This window comes from Ovis canadensis, chromosome 4 (assembly GCF_042477335.2).
Source record: "Ovis canadensis isolate MfBH-ARS-UI-01 breed Bighorn chromosome 4, ARS-UI_OviCan_v2, whole genome shotgun sequence".
NCBI classification, from domain to species: Eukaryota; Metazoa; Chordata; class Mammalia; order Artiodactyla; family Bovidae; genus Ovis; species Ovis canadensis.
The window spans coordinates 118174895-118190579 of NC_091248.1; the positions used below are offsets into that span (position 1 = coordinate 118174895).

The 15685-nt window shown below is 45.2% G+C and overlaps 1 protein-coding gene across 1 annotated transcript in view; it reads left to right on the forward strand.

Moving 5' to 3' along the window:
- Nucleotides 1-15685, forward strand: part of TBXAS1 (thromboxane A synthase 1) — a 169833-nt gene that overhangs the window by 81115 nt on the left and 73033 nt on the right. The window contains exon 5 of the mRNA XM_069588550.1: nt 6460-6576. Within this exon, the coding sequence (XP_069444651.1) occupies nt 6460-6576 (117 nt within the window). The remainder of the gene's footprint in view (nt 1-6459; nt 6577-15685) is intronic.

Here is a 15685-nt window from a genome sequence, read left to right on the forward strand (position 1 = left end):
GGTCCTGTGAGAACCATGGACTGCCCTGCCAGGATATCACAGAGCTGATACAGGCCTTGCGTCAACTCTCTGGCATGTTCCAGGACACAAGAAAACTATTTTTGGCTATGGCTTTATATCCCATTGTGCCTTTTTCACGGTAACACACATGCCCATTTACAGCAAGTGTGCATCACATGCATTTGCAGCACTCTGGGAAGAGGCTGGCAGTTCTTATGTGGCTCCACTGGGCCAGTGGAGAAACACTGGTTTAACCTGTGATAAATCACCCAATGTGTGCTTCTTCACTTCATGTGAGCACAGAATGCAGAGGAATCGGCTTGAATAATCTGCTCCTCAGGACTGTTTGATTCTTCAGTGTTTGAAGTTTATGCTTAGCTGGTCTGAGTTAGACTCTATTTTAAAGAGTTCTTAATTGAGGAACTTCCTTTGTGGTCCAGTGATTAAGAATCTGCCTTCCAATGCAGGAAACCCAGGTTTGATCCCTGGTCAGAGAACTAGGATTCCACATGCCGAGGGGCAACGAAGCTCGTGCACAGCAACTACTGAGCCCATGTGCTCTGGAGCCCATCTCCACAGCTAGAGAAAGCCCACATGCCCCGTGGAGACCCAGAGCAGCCACAGACATTTTTTTTTTTAAAGGTCTTAATTGAAAAGACAAACACTTTCAACTGTCCGAGGGAAATTTAGCAAGGGAGCCATGAGGACACTGCTGAACCACGCTGCTTGTCAGGACAGTTTCCTAACTGCCGGAGTCCAGCTCCAGCAGTCAGGGGATGAGCCTGAAGGGATGAGCAGTGTTGGCAGGAAATGATGTAGCCTCTGACTCGAGGTACGGGACTACATGTTTATTTCAAGCATCAGGTTCTCTTTTATACTTTTTCAAAAGCATTAGGTCAGAAGTTTGACATTTTCAGTTCCCCCTCACCCAGATTATTGTCTCATTGTTGCCCTTGAAACAGAGTTCCTGCTTCAGTGATTCTCTCCGACTTGTGTTTACTTGTGATTGCATTGTAACTCATGCTTATGTCTGGGCTGCCTACCACATTCCTCAGTTTATTTCTTATCTTTCTAAATCCTGCTTGCCCCTAGTATCCTAAGCTCACTATCTCCTAAAAAGGCTTCTTCTTCTTCTGCTGCTGCTGCTAAGTCGCTTTAGATGTGTTTGACTCTGTGTGACCCCATAGATGGCAGCTCAACAGGCTCCCCCGTCCCTGGGATTCTCCAGGCAAGAACACTGGAGTGGGTTGCCATTTCCTTCTCCAATGCATGAAAGTGAAAAGTGAAAGTGAAGATGCTCAGTCATGTCTGACTCTTAGCGACCCCATGGACTGCAGCCTACCAGACTCCTCTGCCCATGGGATTTTCCAGGCAAGAGTACGGGAGTGGGGTGCCATTGCCTTCTCCGAAAAGGGTTTCTAGCTATTCTTAATTATTCCTAAACCCTAAGCTCAGCAAACTTCCTTTGCCATAAATATATCCCTCACAAACAGGTCTCAGATAACAATCCTTCCCATGGCCTCAAGCTGCAGCCTACGTGCTCATCCTGGGACATCGTTTGTAAAAATCCTTGAACAAATGTCAATGGTTACTTTATAGATTATTTTCTGGGCACAACTGCAGAAGGCTTTGTGCTTTCTCACGCTTCTCTCAAGAACAATAAGCACCTTAACATTCTTTCCAGCCAGCTCAACCAAAGAAAGGAAGAAACAAGTCAGAATCACAAGAGCTAACTCCTTCATCCCGGGTCCGTGCCTGCGGAATGAGGAGAGGGGGCTGGGGCCGTGCCTCCATTTTGTCAGTAATGCCTAACGTGGCTCCCGACACCTAACTATTGGAGAATTATCCCCAAACTAATGAAATAATGTGAACAGCACTTTGACTCTTGTGAGATCCACAGTATTGGTTATAAACCCCATCTCTATTTCCAAATCAGCTGTGAGCTCTTTGAGGACAAGGGTTCCATTCTTTGACTCAATAGTTTCAGAGCCACCACGGCACTGGCACATATTAATAGTAGATGCCCAATAAATGTGCTCAGCTTGGTAGCATGGTGACCAACACGACTTCAGCTGAGGGTGAGGATGTCTCTCAGGTTTGGGGTTAGAGTAGGGTTTTCAAACGTTTCTGACTGTGACCTCCAGTACAAAATGTATTTCACATCAGGACGCAACACCGAACGCTTTCTCTCTCACATACACACACTCACATACTCCCTCCAACATTCTCACAGACACACCCATAAATACATCCCCATCTTGAACAAAATTTCGACAACAAAACCCTTCCCCTTGCTTCACGAAATGTCCCTCAAATATTTTCTACTCTGCCCCATTCCTTGTTTCCCTCTCTTTTCTTCTTTTCAGTGCTGGTTGCCATCCACAACATTCTTTCATGACCAGTTATGGCCTGCAGTCTGGAAGCCCCTGACCAGAGTCTGAGTGGAGCCTGGTTCCCTTGGACCTCCCTTCCTCAGCTGGGTCTTCCTTTCCTGCCTCAGCACTCACAGTCCAGCCCCATCAGTTTTACGAGTCTCATTCCTGCAGGGCAAGCCCCCTGTGCCTTTCAAAGGCCTCGCTCAGTACATCTAATCAGTGATTATGTGTAGACGGGGCTGGGGGAGGGGGATGGATGGGGAGTTATTGTGACACGGGTGTGGAGTTTCAGTTATGCAGGATGAAGTTCTGGGGTGGATAGGGCAATGGTTGCACAACAATGTGAATGTCCTTAACACCACTGAACTGTCCACTTAAAAATGGTTAAAATGGTAAATGTTACATTATGTGTATTTTGCCACAACTAAAAAATACATGTATCGTGTGTGTGTGTGTGTGTGTGTGTGTGTGTGTGTGTGTGTGTAAACAAACAAACTGACTTCCCTGGTGGCTCAGACAGTAAAGAATCTGCCTGCAGTGAAGGAGAGCCAGGTTCTATCCCTGGGTGGGGAAGATCCCCTGGAGAAGCGAATGGCTACCCATTCAAGTATTCTTGTCTGGAGAATCCCATGGACAGAGGAGCCTGGTGGGATATAGTCCATGGGGTTGCAGAGTCAGACGCAACTGAACAACTTTCACTTTGAAACAAACTAATTTTAAAATAGCTGTAGTGGTTTAGAGAAGGAACTTATGGTTCCCAGGGAGAAAGAATGGGAGGAAGGGATAGTTAGGGAGTTTGGGAAGGTTGTGTACACACTGCTGTATTTTAGATGGATAACCAAAAAGGACCTACTGGATAGCACCTGGAACTCTGCTCAATGTCATGTGGCAGCCTGGATGGGAGGGGAGTTTGGGAGAGAATGGATACATGTATATGTTTAAACTATATCTGGTGTGGTCATCAGGAGGTTAAGTCCTTGAGGTTGAGAAAGTTCTTAAAAGTCATTTAGACTCCCTCCACCATCAGAACCCCCTCCACCCCATGTGACCCCATGGACTGTAGCCTGTCAGGCTCCTCCATCCATGGGATTTTCCAGGCAAGAATACTAGAGTGGGTTGCCATTTCCTCCTCCAGGGGAACTTCCTGACTCAGGGATTGAACCCAAGTCTCCTGCATTGCAGGCAGACTCTTTACTGTCTGAGCCAGCAGGGAAGACACTACTTTAAATGGATAACCAACAAGGACCTACTGTATAGCACCAGGAACTCTGCTCAAGGTCATGTGGCAGCCTGGGTGGGAGGGGAGTTTGGGGGAGAATGGACACATGTATACCTTTAAGCTATATATACCTGGTGTGGTCATCTGGAGGTTAAGTCCTCAGGGTTGAGAGAGTTCTTAAACGTCATTTATACTCCCCCCTCCACCCAGGCCACTCAAACCTCCCGTGCAGAATTTCCAAGAAGTAGGATACAGTTTCCAGTGACAGGGGCTCACCACTCAAGGCAGGTTATTTTTATCCTGGAACCTTCTGACTTCATTGGGAAGTTCTTTAGATGAGCTGGAATTTTCCCCACAGCTCCCACTATTGACCCCAATTCTACCACCCAGGGTCAAAAAACAAGCCAAGTTTCCTCTTCCATGTAATATACATGCAAGAAATAGCTTTTGAGCACAGATTAAGGACCATGACCTGATCTCCCAAGCTCCCCAGCTATTCATTCCTAGATCTGTCAGCTTGTCCCCTCACCGTCCGACCACTCTTCTGGCATGACCAACTGGCTGTTTCCCTCTTCCAGTATCATATCTAGAAATGAAACCATTACTCTAACTAGTGCCCCTGAAATCCTCCATCAATGAAGGAAGAATTCTAATAGAAACTGTAGGCCCAGGGTACAGTATTGTTGTGGCAGGCCGATAAGGGAGACCAATGCTGACACATTGCATGGGTACAGGATTTCTCCTCTAAGTGCAAGATAAAAATTTTCATGGAGACAATCCTTAGGTCTGAAGGACAGAAACGAAATCCAATCAACTTTGGCTCATCTCCAATTTATTCTATTTCATCAGAACCCCATAAACCACCACCCAACTTTCCTTGAAGTGAAATGCTTTATTACACGTACGTAGCACAGGACTAGCATTTGCCAACATATAAATAAACATAATGTATGATTTTCTCCTTTGACTCTGGAACCTAAACAAATGGGTTATGTTCTAAAAATTCCATAAAACCACAGTTCAGTATAGTGACCACAGTACTCCTAAAGAATTTTATTCTAAATATAGAGAGGTATTCCTCTGCAGAAAAATATCCCAGCAACTTGGTTCTATTTAATAACGTATAATTAAGTCCCTCCAGATACTTTGCAGTTATGTTTTATAGCTTATTTTGAGTGTTCATATTTTATCAGAAAATTATAATTTTCTTCTAAACAGGAGTTCTTACAAGGCTTTTGAGTTATGGTGGCTGGCTTTATGTTTCAACTATAATTAAAATAGTGAAAAGAAATAGCAAAACCATATATCACATGTGTGGTTCTGAAGAAAGCTTGGTCCTCCAGTCCCTCTACTTCCCCTCACCGTGCAGCCCTAGGGCTAGGGATGCTCTGAACGGCCATGGAGGCCCCCCAGTTTTGACCACTTGGTCAGAGTGTCTGGTTTTAGGAAGGAAGAAAATGGCCTGGGAAGAAGGGATGATGAGAAGGGATTTCCCTGGTGGTCCAGTGGTTAAGAATCCACTATGCAATGCAAGGGATGTGGGTTCAATCCCTGATTGGGGAACTAAGATCCCACGCGCTATGGAGCAACTAAGCCAGCACACTACAACTAGAGAATCCGTGCGCTGCAACTAAGACTGCAGCAGCCAAATACATTAAATATTTTTTTAAAAGAAGAAGGGATGAGAAGACCTCATTCTTTGCATGCTTCCAGATTCAGCAGGACTATCTTCTCCTCAGGGAAGCCTTCCTGGCCATTTAATCCCCTATCATTTTCTCACCTTGCTGCCCCCACTCCACTCCCTTCATAAGGGGCTTCCCTGGTAGCTCAGTTGGTAAAGAATCCGCCTGCAATGCAGGAGACCCCGGTTCGATTCCTGGGTCAGGAAGATCCCTGGAGAAGGGATAGGCTACCCACTCCAGTATTCTTGGGCTTCCCTGGTGAACAGATGGTAAAGAATCCACCAGCAATATGGGAGAGCTGGGTTTGGAAGATCCCCTGGAGGAGGGCAAGGCAACCCACTCCAGTATTCTTGCCAGGAGAAACCCCATGGACAGAGGAGCCTGGTGGGCTACAGTCCATGGGGTCACAAAGAGTTGGACATGACTGAGCAACTAAACACATCACTCCCTTCACAACACATACTTTCCCTTGAACTATAACGATAGCTATTTGTCGGTTTAGGAGCCATCTGCTTCCCCGCTAGACTACCAACTCAGTGAGAGTCAGGGCAATGTCTTCTTTATTTAGCACTGTAGAGGCAACTTCTCACATAGACATTCAACAAACATTTGCTGAATGAGAAAAATGAATGAATGAATGAGTGAAAGCACACACATACATGGTGGCAGGCCTTCTCTTGGAAGCAGCTCTGCTGACACATGCTTCTTAAGGACTCTCTTCCTTCCCTTCCCCTCTCCCACCCACATTCCAAGGACCCAGACATCTGGCCCAACCTAACCAATCTAGCCACACAAAACCCCTTGCCACATAGTTCAGACACGACACTCAATCCCAGGAAAGACCAGCCCACCTCCAAGAAGCCTGCTGCTGGGTCTCCAGGGAATGTTCACTCAGCAAGGGGCTACGCAACACACAGAAGCCACTGAGTTGTCTGTGGTGATGACCACAGAGTAACAAGGTAGAACTGGGTCAGAGGAGCCTCCCCGTCTGCTCCCAGGGGGCCTCAGCCATGGATCTTGAGATCACTGTCCATGAGACTTTATATTCCTCATACCCTTGCAAGAGAAATCGAAATGTTGGTCATGGGTGACTTCAACCAGAGTGTTTATTGTGGACTCTGTGACCACCGAGCTGGCTTGGGCATCCTGGAGTCCTAAATTTCTGCTTGTCTCTTTCCAAAAGGCAACGGGTTTGGAGCCCAAACCAGTGGCCGACAGTGTCCTGTTCTTACGTGACAAAAGATGGGAAGAGGTCAGAAGTGTCCTGACTACGGCTTTCAGTCCTGAAAAACTGAGTGAGGTAAGACACAAGAAATGCAGAGTATCTTCTGTAAGGAGCAGGTTTCCTCTCTACGATTGTGAGGGAAGGGGGTTCGCTTTGCATCACTTGTCCAATGTCCTGCCCGCTGTGCCCTTCAATCCTGTTATCCAGAAAGCACATGAAACTGTCCTGGAGAGTCCTCCCTTTCTCCAACCTATCACAGCCCCAGTTGCTATGAGTGTAGTGAGTCAGCACGCACACAGGGCTCTCCCGCTGAGTCCCAAGCTCTGGCCAGGGCACTCTGAGGGCACGCAGGAGAAAACTGGAGGGGCTCTCCCCAGACTTTCCTGTATAACAGATCACCTGGAGATCTTGTTAAAATGCAGATTCTGATTCTGTAGGTCTGCAGTGGGCCCTGAGATTGTGAATCTCTAACAAGCTCCCTGGTGATGCGGATACTTCTGAACAGTGAGCCACACTTTACATGTTGTTGTTCAGTCTCTCAGTCATGTCCAACTCTTTGCGACCTGATGGACTGCAGCTCACCAGGCTTCCCTGTCCTTCACCATCTCCCAGAGTTAGCTCAAACTCACGTCCTTTGAGTCGATGATGTCATCCAACCATCTCATCCTCTGTTTTCCCCTTCTCCTCCTGTCTTCATAGTCTAGATAGTAAGGAAATAGAGAACATCCTGAAACAAAGGGGAGCTTTGAGTCAAGTCTGAAATAGGGAAGAAATGGCCATGGATTATTAGGGAGGGGTATGAGAACGGCCTTGACAGGCCTCCAGGCAGCCAGGCACACCCAGGCTAATCCCCATGGCCAAGTGAGAGGGTAGAGTCTCACTTACAAGATGGCATTAAACCCAGGCTCCCTCCTTCCCCCAGCTAGGGATCCACCTTCCCTACTAGTTGTACAAATAAAAACTACTGTTTGTCCTGCTTCCTGGCCAAGTTCTCTCACTTGATCCTCACTGAAGGCACCTCAGCTGCTGGTCTGACTTTGATGTCTGTTCTGAATTCTGCAACAGCTCAGGACTGTGTCCTTCAGCCCTTCCGAAGAGAAATGGCTAAGGGGCTGCTATGGTGTTTCCAGTAGTCTTGTATGGATGTGAGAGTTGGACCATAAAAAAGGCTGATCAGTGAAGAATTGATGCTTTCAAACCATGGTGTTGGAGAAGACTCTTGAGTATCCCTTGGACTGCAAGGAGATCAAACCAGTCACTCCTAAAGGAATCAACTCTGAATATTCACTGGAAGGACTGATGCTGAAGCTGAAGCTCCAATACTTTGGCCACCTGATAGAAGAAGAGCTGATTTATTGGAGAAGACTGATGCTGAGAAAGATTGAAGGCAGGAAAAGGGGTTGACAGAGGATGAGATAATTGGATGGCATCACCGACTCAATGGACATGCATTTGAGCAAGCTCCAGGAGGTGGTGAAGGACAGGGAAGCCTGGCATGCTGCAGGCCACAGGGTCACACGACTGAGCAACTGAACGCCAATGGAAGCTCACATCCCCTGGAGAAAGATAATGGCAACCCACTCCAGTATCTTGCCTGGAGAAGTCCACGGGCAGAGGAGACTGGCAGGCTATAGTCCATAGGGTCGCAAAGAGTTGGACACCGTCAGAGCAACTAACACTTTCACTTTCGCTTCAAAGCTCACATAGTTCTTACCACGTGCCAGACAACACTAAGGGTTCCCGCTTGTTTCAGAGAGAAACCTCCTTTCTCTCTGGTAAAGCTGTTTGAGAAATAAACTCTGCCTTCAGGGAGTGTGGGCTTGCTAATACTTCACTATGAGCAACAGCAGCCTATCCCGGGAGAAGGGCGTGGACCCCATCCCGCAAGAGCAGGCCCGCGCATGCTCAGTGCCTCCTTTCTGCGCCAGGGCCTGATACGCGAGGGAGCGTAGAGCCGGAGTGGGTATGCAGTCGTGTCACCTGGGGAACTCTTCAAGCTATTGCTGTCTGGGCCCCACATGGAGACGAAATTGGTTTGGTTTGGTTTGGAATGCAGCCTGGTTTTGAGGGGACTTTACAGCTCCCCAGGCAATGCTGATGTAAAGCGGGAATTGGGAACCACCGATGGTAGAGAAGTTCCCCACAAGGAAATATGAGAAGGGGACTGTCTTTCTATAGGTGGAGCCCAGAGCCCTGTTCCACAGTCAGCTGTGTTATATAGACTGAGGATTCATGTGAGAATTAGTTTGAAAGAAGGGCCTGCTTCTTTAAAAAGCTGTAAAGCATTATCTGGATCACCTTTATTACACCTGGTCACTAAAATGTTGAGTTAACCAGAAGGAGGGGAGGGAGGAGCAGAGATAGGGAAACCATGGCCTTGCATCAGGAGCTCAAACAGGTTGCGTCTCACACTTCCTTATTCGTCAGTAAACAATGACTGTAGATGCAGAAAGAATCTCATCATTCCTTAAAGAAATTGATGAAGGGTATCTGATTTTTTTTTTAAGTAAGAAAGAAAGATTTTGCTTGTTTTTGACAGTTTTGTGCCCTGTTTCTTTGAAGGAACAAAAGAAAAAAGAGGGGCTTTTTTGGTGGTCCAGTGGTTAAGGCTTCGACTTCCAGTGCAGGGGGTGTGGGTTCAATCCTTGGTTGTGGAGCTAAGGTCTCATGTGCCTTGGGACCAAAAAAATCAAAACATAAAACAGAAGCAATATTGTAACAAATTCAATAAAGAATTTTTAAAAATGGTCCATATAAAAGAAAAGATAAGACCCTTATCAGGGTCTCAATTTCTTTAACATTTTGCAGGGTACACTCTAGAAACCGATACAGTGTCATCAGTTCAGTTCAGTTCAGTCGCTCAGTTGTGTCCGACTCTGTGACCCCATGAATCGCAGCACGCCAGGCCTCCCTGTCCATCACCAACTCCCGAAGTTCACTCAGACTCACGTCCATCGAGTCCATGATGCCATCCAGCCATCTCATCCTCTGTCGTCCCCTTCTCCTCCTGCCCCCAATCCCTCCCAGCATCAGAGTCTTTTCCAATGAGTCAACTCTTCGCATGAGGTGGCCAAAGTACTGGAGCTTCAGCTTTAGCATCATTCCTTCCAAAGAAATCCCAGGACTGATCTCCTTCAGAATGGACTGGTTGGATCCCCTTGCAGTCCAAGGGACCCTCAAGAGTCTTCTCCAACACCACAGTTCAAAAGCACCAATTGTTCAGCGCTCAGCCTTCTCTGTAGTCCAACTCTCACATCCATACATGACCACAGGAAAAACCATAGCCTTGACTAGACGGACCTTAGTCAGCAAAGTAATATCTCTGCTTTTGAATATACTATCTAGGTTGCCCAAACAAATTTAGTGCTCTTGGGATCCAATGAATTTTCTCCTTTTGGTTCAGAAATAAAATTCTTAGTGCCTGAATTAGCTGCAGAAAACAGAGTTCCTCTAAGAGGTTCATAGCATTAAGATGTCTAGGAGAAAGGGGCTGGTAAGAAATAAGAGGGAGGGTGAGGAGAGTGGAGGAAAGAGAGAGGGGGAAGAAATTTCATAGATTCCCTAGGTTTTGCTTCAGATCTATCTCATTGTTTAACATATTCTACAAGTAAACTTAAAGCTCCTTTGGAAATCGTCTTTTTACTCAATACAGTTCAGTTTAGGTTTCTGGGTTCCCATAAAAAGGATGCTGTTCCCAGGCAGAGGGAGTCACCTTTGTCCCCACCTGTGGAGAGTTTAGACCTGCTGACTTTAAGGTTTCTGGGGGACATCTAAGGCAGAAGTTGGCAGCACATCTTGAGCTCAGGAGAGAAAGGTAAGAAAGATGGGCCATGGGGATGTAAATATACAGTGTAAGGACTATGATCAATAATACTGTAATAACTTCATATGAGGACAGATGGTTACTAGACATAGGATAATCATCATTTCATAATGAATGTGAAAGTCACATCAGCATGTAGTACACCTGAAGCTAACATAATATTGTATGTCAACTATATTTCAATTTTTAAAAAGAAAAGAAAATTTTTTTAAAAAGACAGAAAACCCAGATATGGGTGAGCTCACCCCAGGAGTGTACAGAGAATGAGAAGAGAGTCGCAGGGAGAAGCATAAATAAGTGAGGGACAGAGGAGAGATCTATTAATACAAAGATGACTTGGGAAGAACAGCTTGACATCGAAGTCTAGGAGAGTGTGGATGGGAAAATGTTTTTCGAGGAGGAAGCAGCTGCCAAAGGTGTTAAATGCTGCTTAAACAGAAAGAAACACGAGGACTAATAAGCACATGACAAAGGTAATATTTTTCAAATGTTGAACCAATGTCTGCGTGCTTCACGCTCCATAAACCATGTCCTGGATTTTCTCTCCCCCACTGAATCCTTGCTTCAGAAGTAGGTGGCAGGCGCCATCTTGGAGCTGGAAGCTTTGTAGGGAGTAAAGTTTTCCTAATTCCCAAAGCAGCTCTCTCTGCATATGAAGAGCAGAGTTTGGAGCTCTGAGTAAGGAGTGTTACTGTACACCAAGGTGTAGACAGATGCATGCTTTTCTATCCTATGGAAGTTAGGTGAAGGAGAGAAAAAGGGAGAGCTGGCTGCCAGATATCAGTGTCCTGACTGCCTCCTTTCCCAGCCTCCGTGACCCTCAGGGTTTCTGGATGCTCCCCTGGACTTGAGCTTCTCATTGGCTTTTGCTTTCTAGACTGGTTCTCAAGCCCTGTGTGACCAGGAGCTGTATGAAAATGACCTAATATCCTTGTTTAGAACAGTTAATTCCAAGGACTTCTCCGTGGGTCCAGTGGCTAAGACTCCATGCTCCCAGGTTCGATCCCTGGTCAGGGAACTAGATTTTATATGCTGCAACTAAAGAGGTCCTACACTGGCAATGAAGTCTCAGCGCAGTCAAATAAATAAAGAAATAAAAACATATGTGCTTCCCAGATGGTGCTAGTGGTAAGGAACCCACCTGCCAATGCAGGAGACGCAAGAGACTTGTGTTTGATCCCTGGATCAGGAATATCCCCTGGAGTAGGAAATAGCAACCCTCTCCAGTATTCTTGCTTGGAGAATCCCATGGAGAGAGGAGCCTGGTGGGCTACAGTCCATAGGGTTGCAAAGAGTGGGACATGACTGAGCATCTTAGCATAGCACAGCATACCCCAGGACCTGCAAAATGAGGATTTCTAGCGTGACTGAGAATCTATATGCTTTACAAGTTCCCAGGCAGGATTCTTGGTTAAAGCCGAAGTGGAATGCACTGGTGGTTCCAGTCTTCCTCTTGGTCCCTTGTCTGACCTTCTCAACCTGCAGTCTCCCCAGGCTTACAAGGGCTGGGCCCCAGAACCCCCCACTCCCTTCCCAGTTTTATTTTTCTCTGTGGTGTTATCACCAGCTAACATTCATTTATTTTATTTATTTTTTTCATTTATTGTTCATTGTATAGCATGAAACACAAGATGGGCACACAATAATGATTTGCTGGATGGATGCGGAATCATAGAATGTACAACTAAGATAAAAAGGAAACGAAAGGGAAAGAGTTTCATCAAAGAACAATTATGTAAGAGGATGCAGCCAATTTGGGGCTCTCTCTTTAGAGGGTCTCAGGCCTACGCATGCAGAAATAGAGAAAGCAGCTCACAGAGACACAGAGAGGGGAAGGAGGCTCACCGTGGGCCTGGGGTGGAGGAGATGGAAGAGAGGAGCTCGGGAACCCACAGGAGCCATAAGTCCACTCAGTCGAGGGTACCTGACTCAGCTTTCCCAGAAATAGCTTTGAAATATCAATATAATCTCCAGTCCTTTCTGAATTTGTAAGTTGCTTTTGAACTTTTATTATCAAACCTCCGAGTCTATTATTATCATTATTTTGCTGCACTGTACAACAAACAGGGGCTTAGTTCCTTGACCAGGGATTGAACCCATGCCCCCCGCATCGGGAGTTCAGAGTCTTAACTACTGGACTGCCAGGGAAGCCCCACTTCAGTGTTTATTCTTGAAATAGAGATTTGTTTTCCCTTGAATTCTGAGGCCTTTCCCTTCAGCCCCTGGCAGCCTAAGTCCTTCACTTCCTGCGTCTGTGTCATTAATATTCAAAAAGCTTTGGATGGCACCATCTTTATTTGTTGGATATTAGGCTCCCATGGCCAACAAGGCTTGAAAGTTCCTTTAAAATCAGCATTCTTTCATGAATCCTTAGTTTTATTTAAAATAAAATTGGTTTTTGGTTTACATCTTACCAGGGATAATATAGAGAGATAGAGAAGGAGTGAAAATTTGATTGACACACCCCTGGTTTCAGAAGAGACCATTGCAATCATGGTCCAGTGACAGACAAGTTATTGGGGTTTATATTAAAAGATGGCTGAGTGTTACTGCGAAAACAACTTTTTTTTTATTAGAGAAAATATTGTCTGATTAGCCTGCCAGATTTTCGCCCTAAAAGATTGTTTTTTTTAAAGGGGGCAATGAGCAGATTTATGTGAATTTTTACAGACTCTTTGCTAGATTCTTCCCAAAGACTATTAATAAGTAACCCTGGGATTGTGTAAAAATTTATTATGGGTCAGGAAGTAAATAGATTTAATTTCAAGGAACAAAACTGGGAATAAATTAATCCTTCTCTGAGGGAAATATATAAATAATAGGATTCACTGGGGACCCAGGTTAGTGCTAATTTTATTTTCAAATTTTATAACTCATCTGAGAGAGGGAGAACACCATGAAATTTATGCATTTGTATATTTCTCCAAATTCTTCTGATGTGAAAAATATTAAATCAATTGGGATAAGTTTCTAAGACTCTTCTAAGATTTGTAAGTCAGCATGAAAGCAACAGATAACCTTCAGTGTAAGCAAGAATAAAATAGTACATTTAGGACACAAGCATTTAAATGGTACTTATATGATGATGAACTCCAAGCTATGAATTACTACCAAGAAGAAGGATTTGAAATCACTGAGGACTGGGAAGGCCCCATGGTCATCTAATTCAGCAAAATATTGCAAACCAGATTTCTCTATGCATAGGGATTCACTATGCATATTAAAGACTTAGGGGAAAAACTGCAGTGAAGAAATATGTTTAATTTTGTTTATTCTGGGTTCAAATAAGTTTCTAATAAGTGAAAACAGGAGTTAACATCAGAGTTGACTATGGAAAGAAATGAGGCGTTGAGCACTGTGCCTTTGGAAGTAGATTCTACCAGGAACTCCGTGACCAAGCACCTCTAGCGAAAGCCAAGCTCCAAATTAGCTGGACCATGGATCCAACACAGTATGGCAGCTTGAATCTCATCTGTCCTTAAAGCCTAATAAAGGAGATGGGTATTTGCTCATCACTCAGATAACTAGGCCCATGGTGACCCACGGAGCATATAGAAAGAGATGTGGCAGCTCCATACAGGAGAGCCTGAAGCTGGGTGTGTCACTCAAGAGTAGGAGCCCATCATGTGTCTGCACATGGAGGACTCAGTAAAGAAAAGTCAGACCTACAGGGAAGTGGCTGCGAATCTAGCTCCGACGCCTAATTGTTCGCTTTCATCCAGATGTGCCCTGTCAGGAAGGCACCGTCAATAATGTATGAATCTTGAAGGCGGAGACAGATGCGGTTATTATTCCCTCTAGGCCTTTCCTGCCTTGGAGAAGACATATGACTCGGGAATGACTACAATTTAAAAAAATTTAAGCTGATACCACCAGCTTATGAGTAAATGCGTAGCTCCGATCATTTCAGAGCAAACGTCTTTGCAGAATTCCAGTCATCTTCGCAGTTTAGTTTGGCCTGTAAATTTTCACAGTAAACGCTTCAGACAATAACACACAAGAGCTTCTCAAAGAGAACACAGCCTTCCTGTGGGGTTGGAGCAGGCAGCTTTCTCTGAGCTGCATCAGCCTCCAGAAGCCTATTTTTAATATTTGCTTTTATTTCTTAATCCTTCCAGACAATAAACATGAAAGTCATTATAGCCAAGTGTGGCTGGGGTAATAAATACTTCAGAGTCCAAAAATACATGGTCCCTGCCTGACCAATTGCCCATTTTCCAGAAGGTCTAGGTATTTATCTAGCAGCAAGAGACCATTATCTTGCCGCACAGTTTATTCTGCTGACACCTAATCTCCTAATTAAAATCGGTATAATGATGGACTGTTTAAATTCTGGTTAAACATGTTCCTTTTCCATTTGCATTCGAAAGAAAACACACTCCTCATCATGGGCACCCCATCCTGGGTTCTAATTTGGTTTTCCCTTGCCGGCATCATCATGGCACTCCAACTTGCTGCTGGTTAAATCTAAAAGAGCATCTAAATATGCCTCCCAGCTTGCCTGTTGCTTGGCAACACCAGCAGCCACCTCCTCATCAGGGTGAGTCCTAATTGGTCACAACTCTTGACAGGAGCCACTGACTTGTTAGAAATGACACTTGATTATTCACCTAGATGGCTAGAGCTAATATTTATCAGCAGGCAATTTTGTGTAAGATAAGTCATGGATGTTTTTAATTATCTGGGTGGCAGAAGGAGGCCATAAGTTTCATTAACTGCTGTTAATTTTACATTTGTTAGTCACCAGTTTACAGTACTCTTAACATATTACTTTTTCCATTATCCAACAATATGTTTAAATACCATCTCCCTTCCCTATTAGCTGACCCTTATTTATTCAGGGAATCCCCCTTCTGACATCTGTTCCCAAAACAGCATTACAAACAGGTCTAAGAATGTCACACAGAAGGAAACATTGAATTGATACAATTCAACCAATGCTTATCAGCTCCTGCCCCTAAGGGGTTTATCATATAGGAGGTGCAGAAATTCCTACACTGTTACAGATTGTGACACAGCTCAGGTCTTCTCTTGAGCACCAGAAGCTGCTTTAGGAGCGCTGGGGGTGAGCAGTATTGCAACTGAGCCTTGATGCTTTTACTGAGTTTTAATGGAGGGAGAAGGTGCATGGCAGGCGGAATGAGAGGCAGGAACAAAGACATCTAGGGAGAAAGCACAGGGTGTCTTCAGGGACTGGAGGAGTACAAATGGGCTGGAACACAAAGTACGTATAAGGGATTAGTGAGGGGAGACTGGAAGGAGGGGTGAGGCATGACTTCGGCTGTTCTGTGCCAGGGCAAGGCTTGGTGGGAACTTCACTGGAGAGTGCTGCTGCTGCTGCTGCTAAGTCGCTTCAGTCGT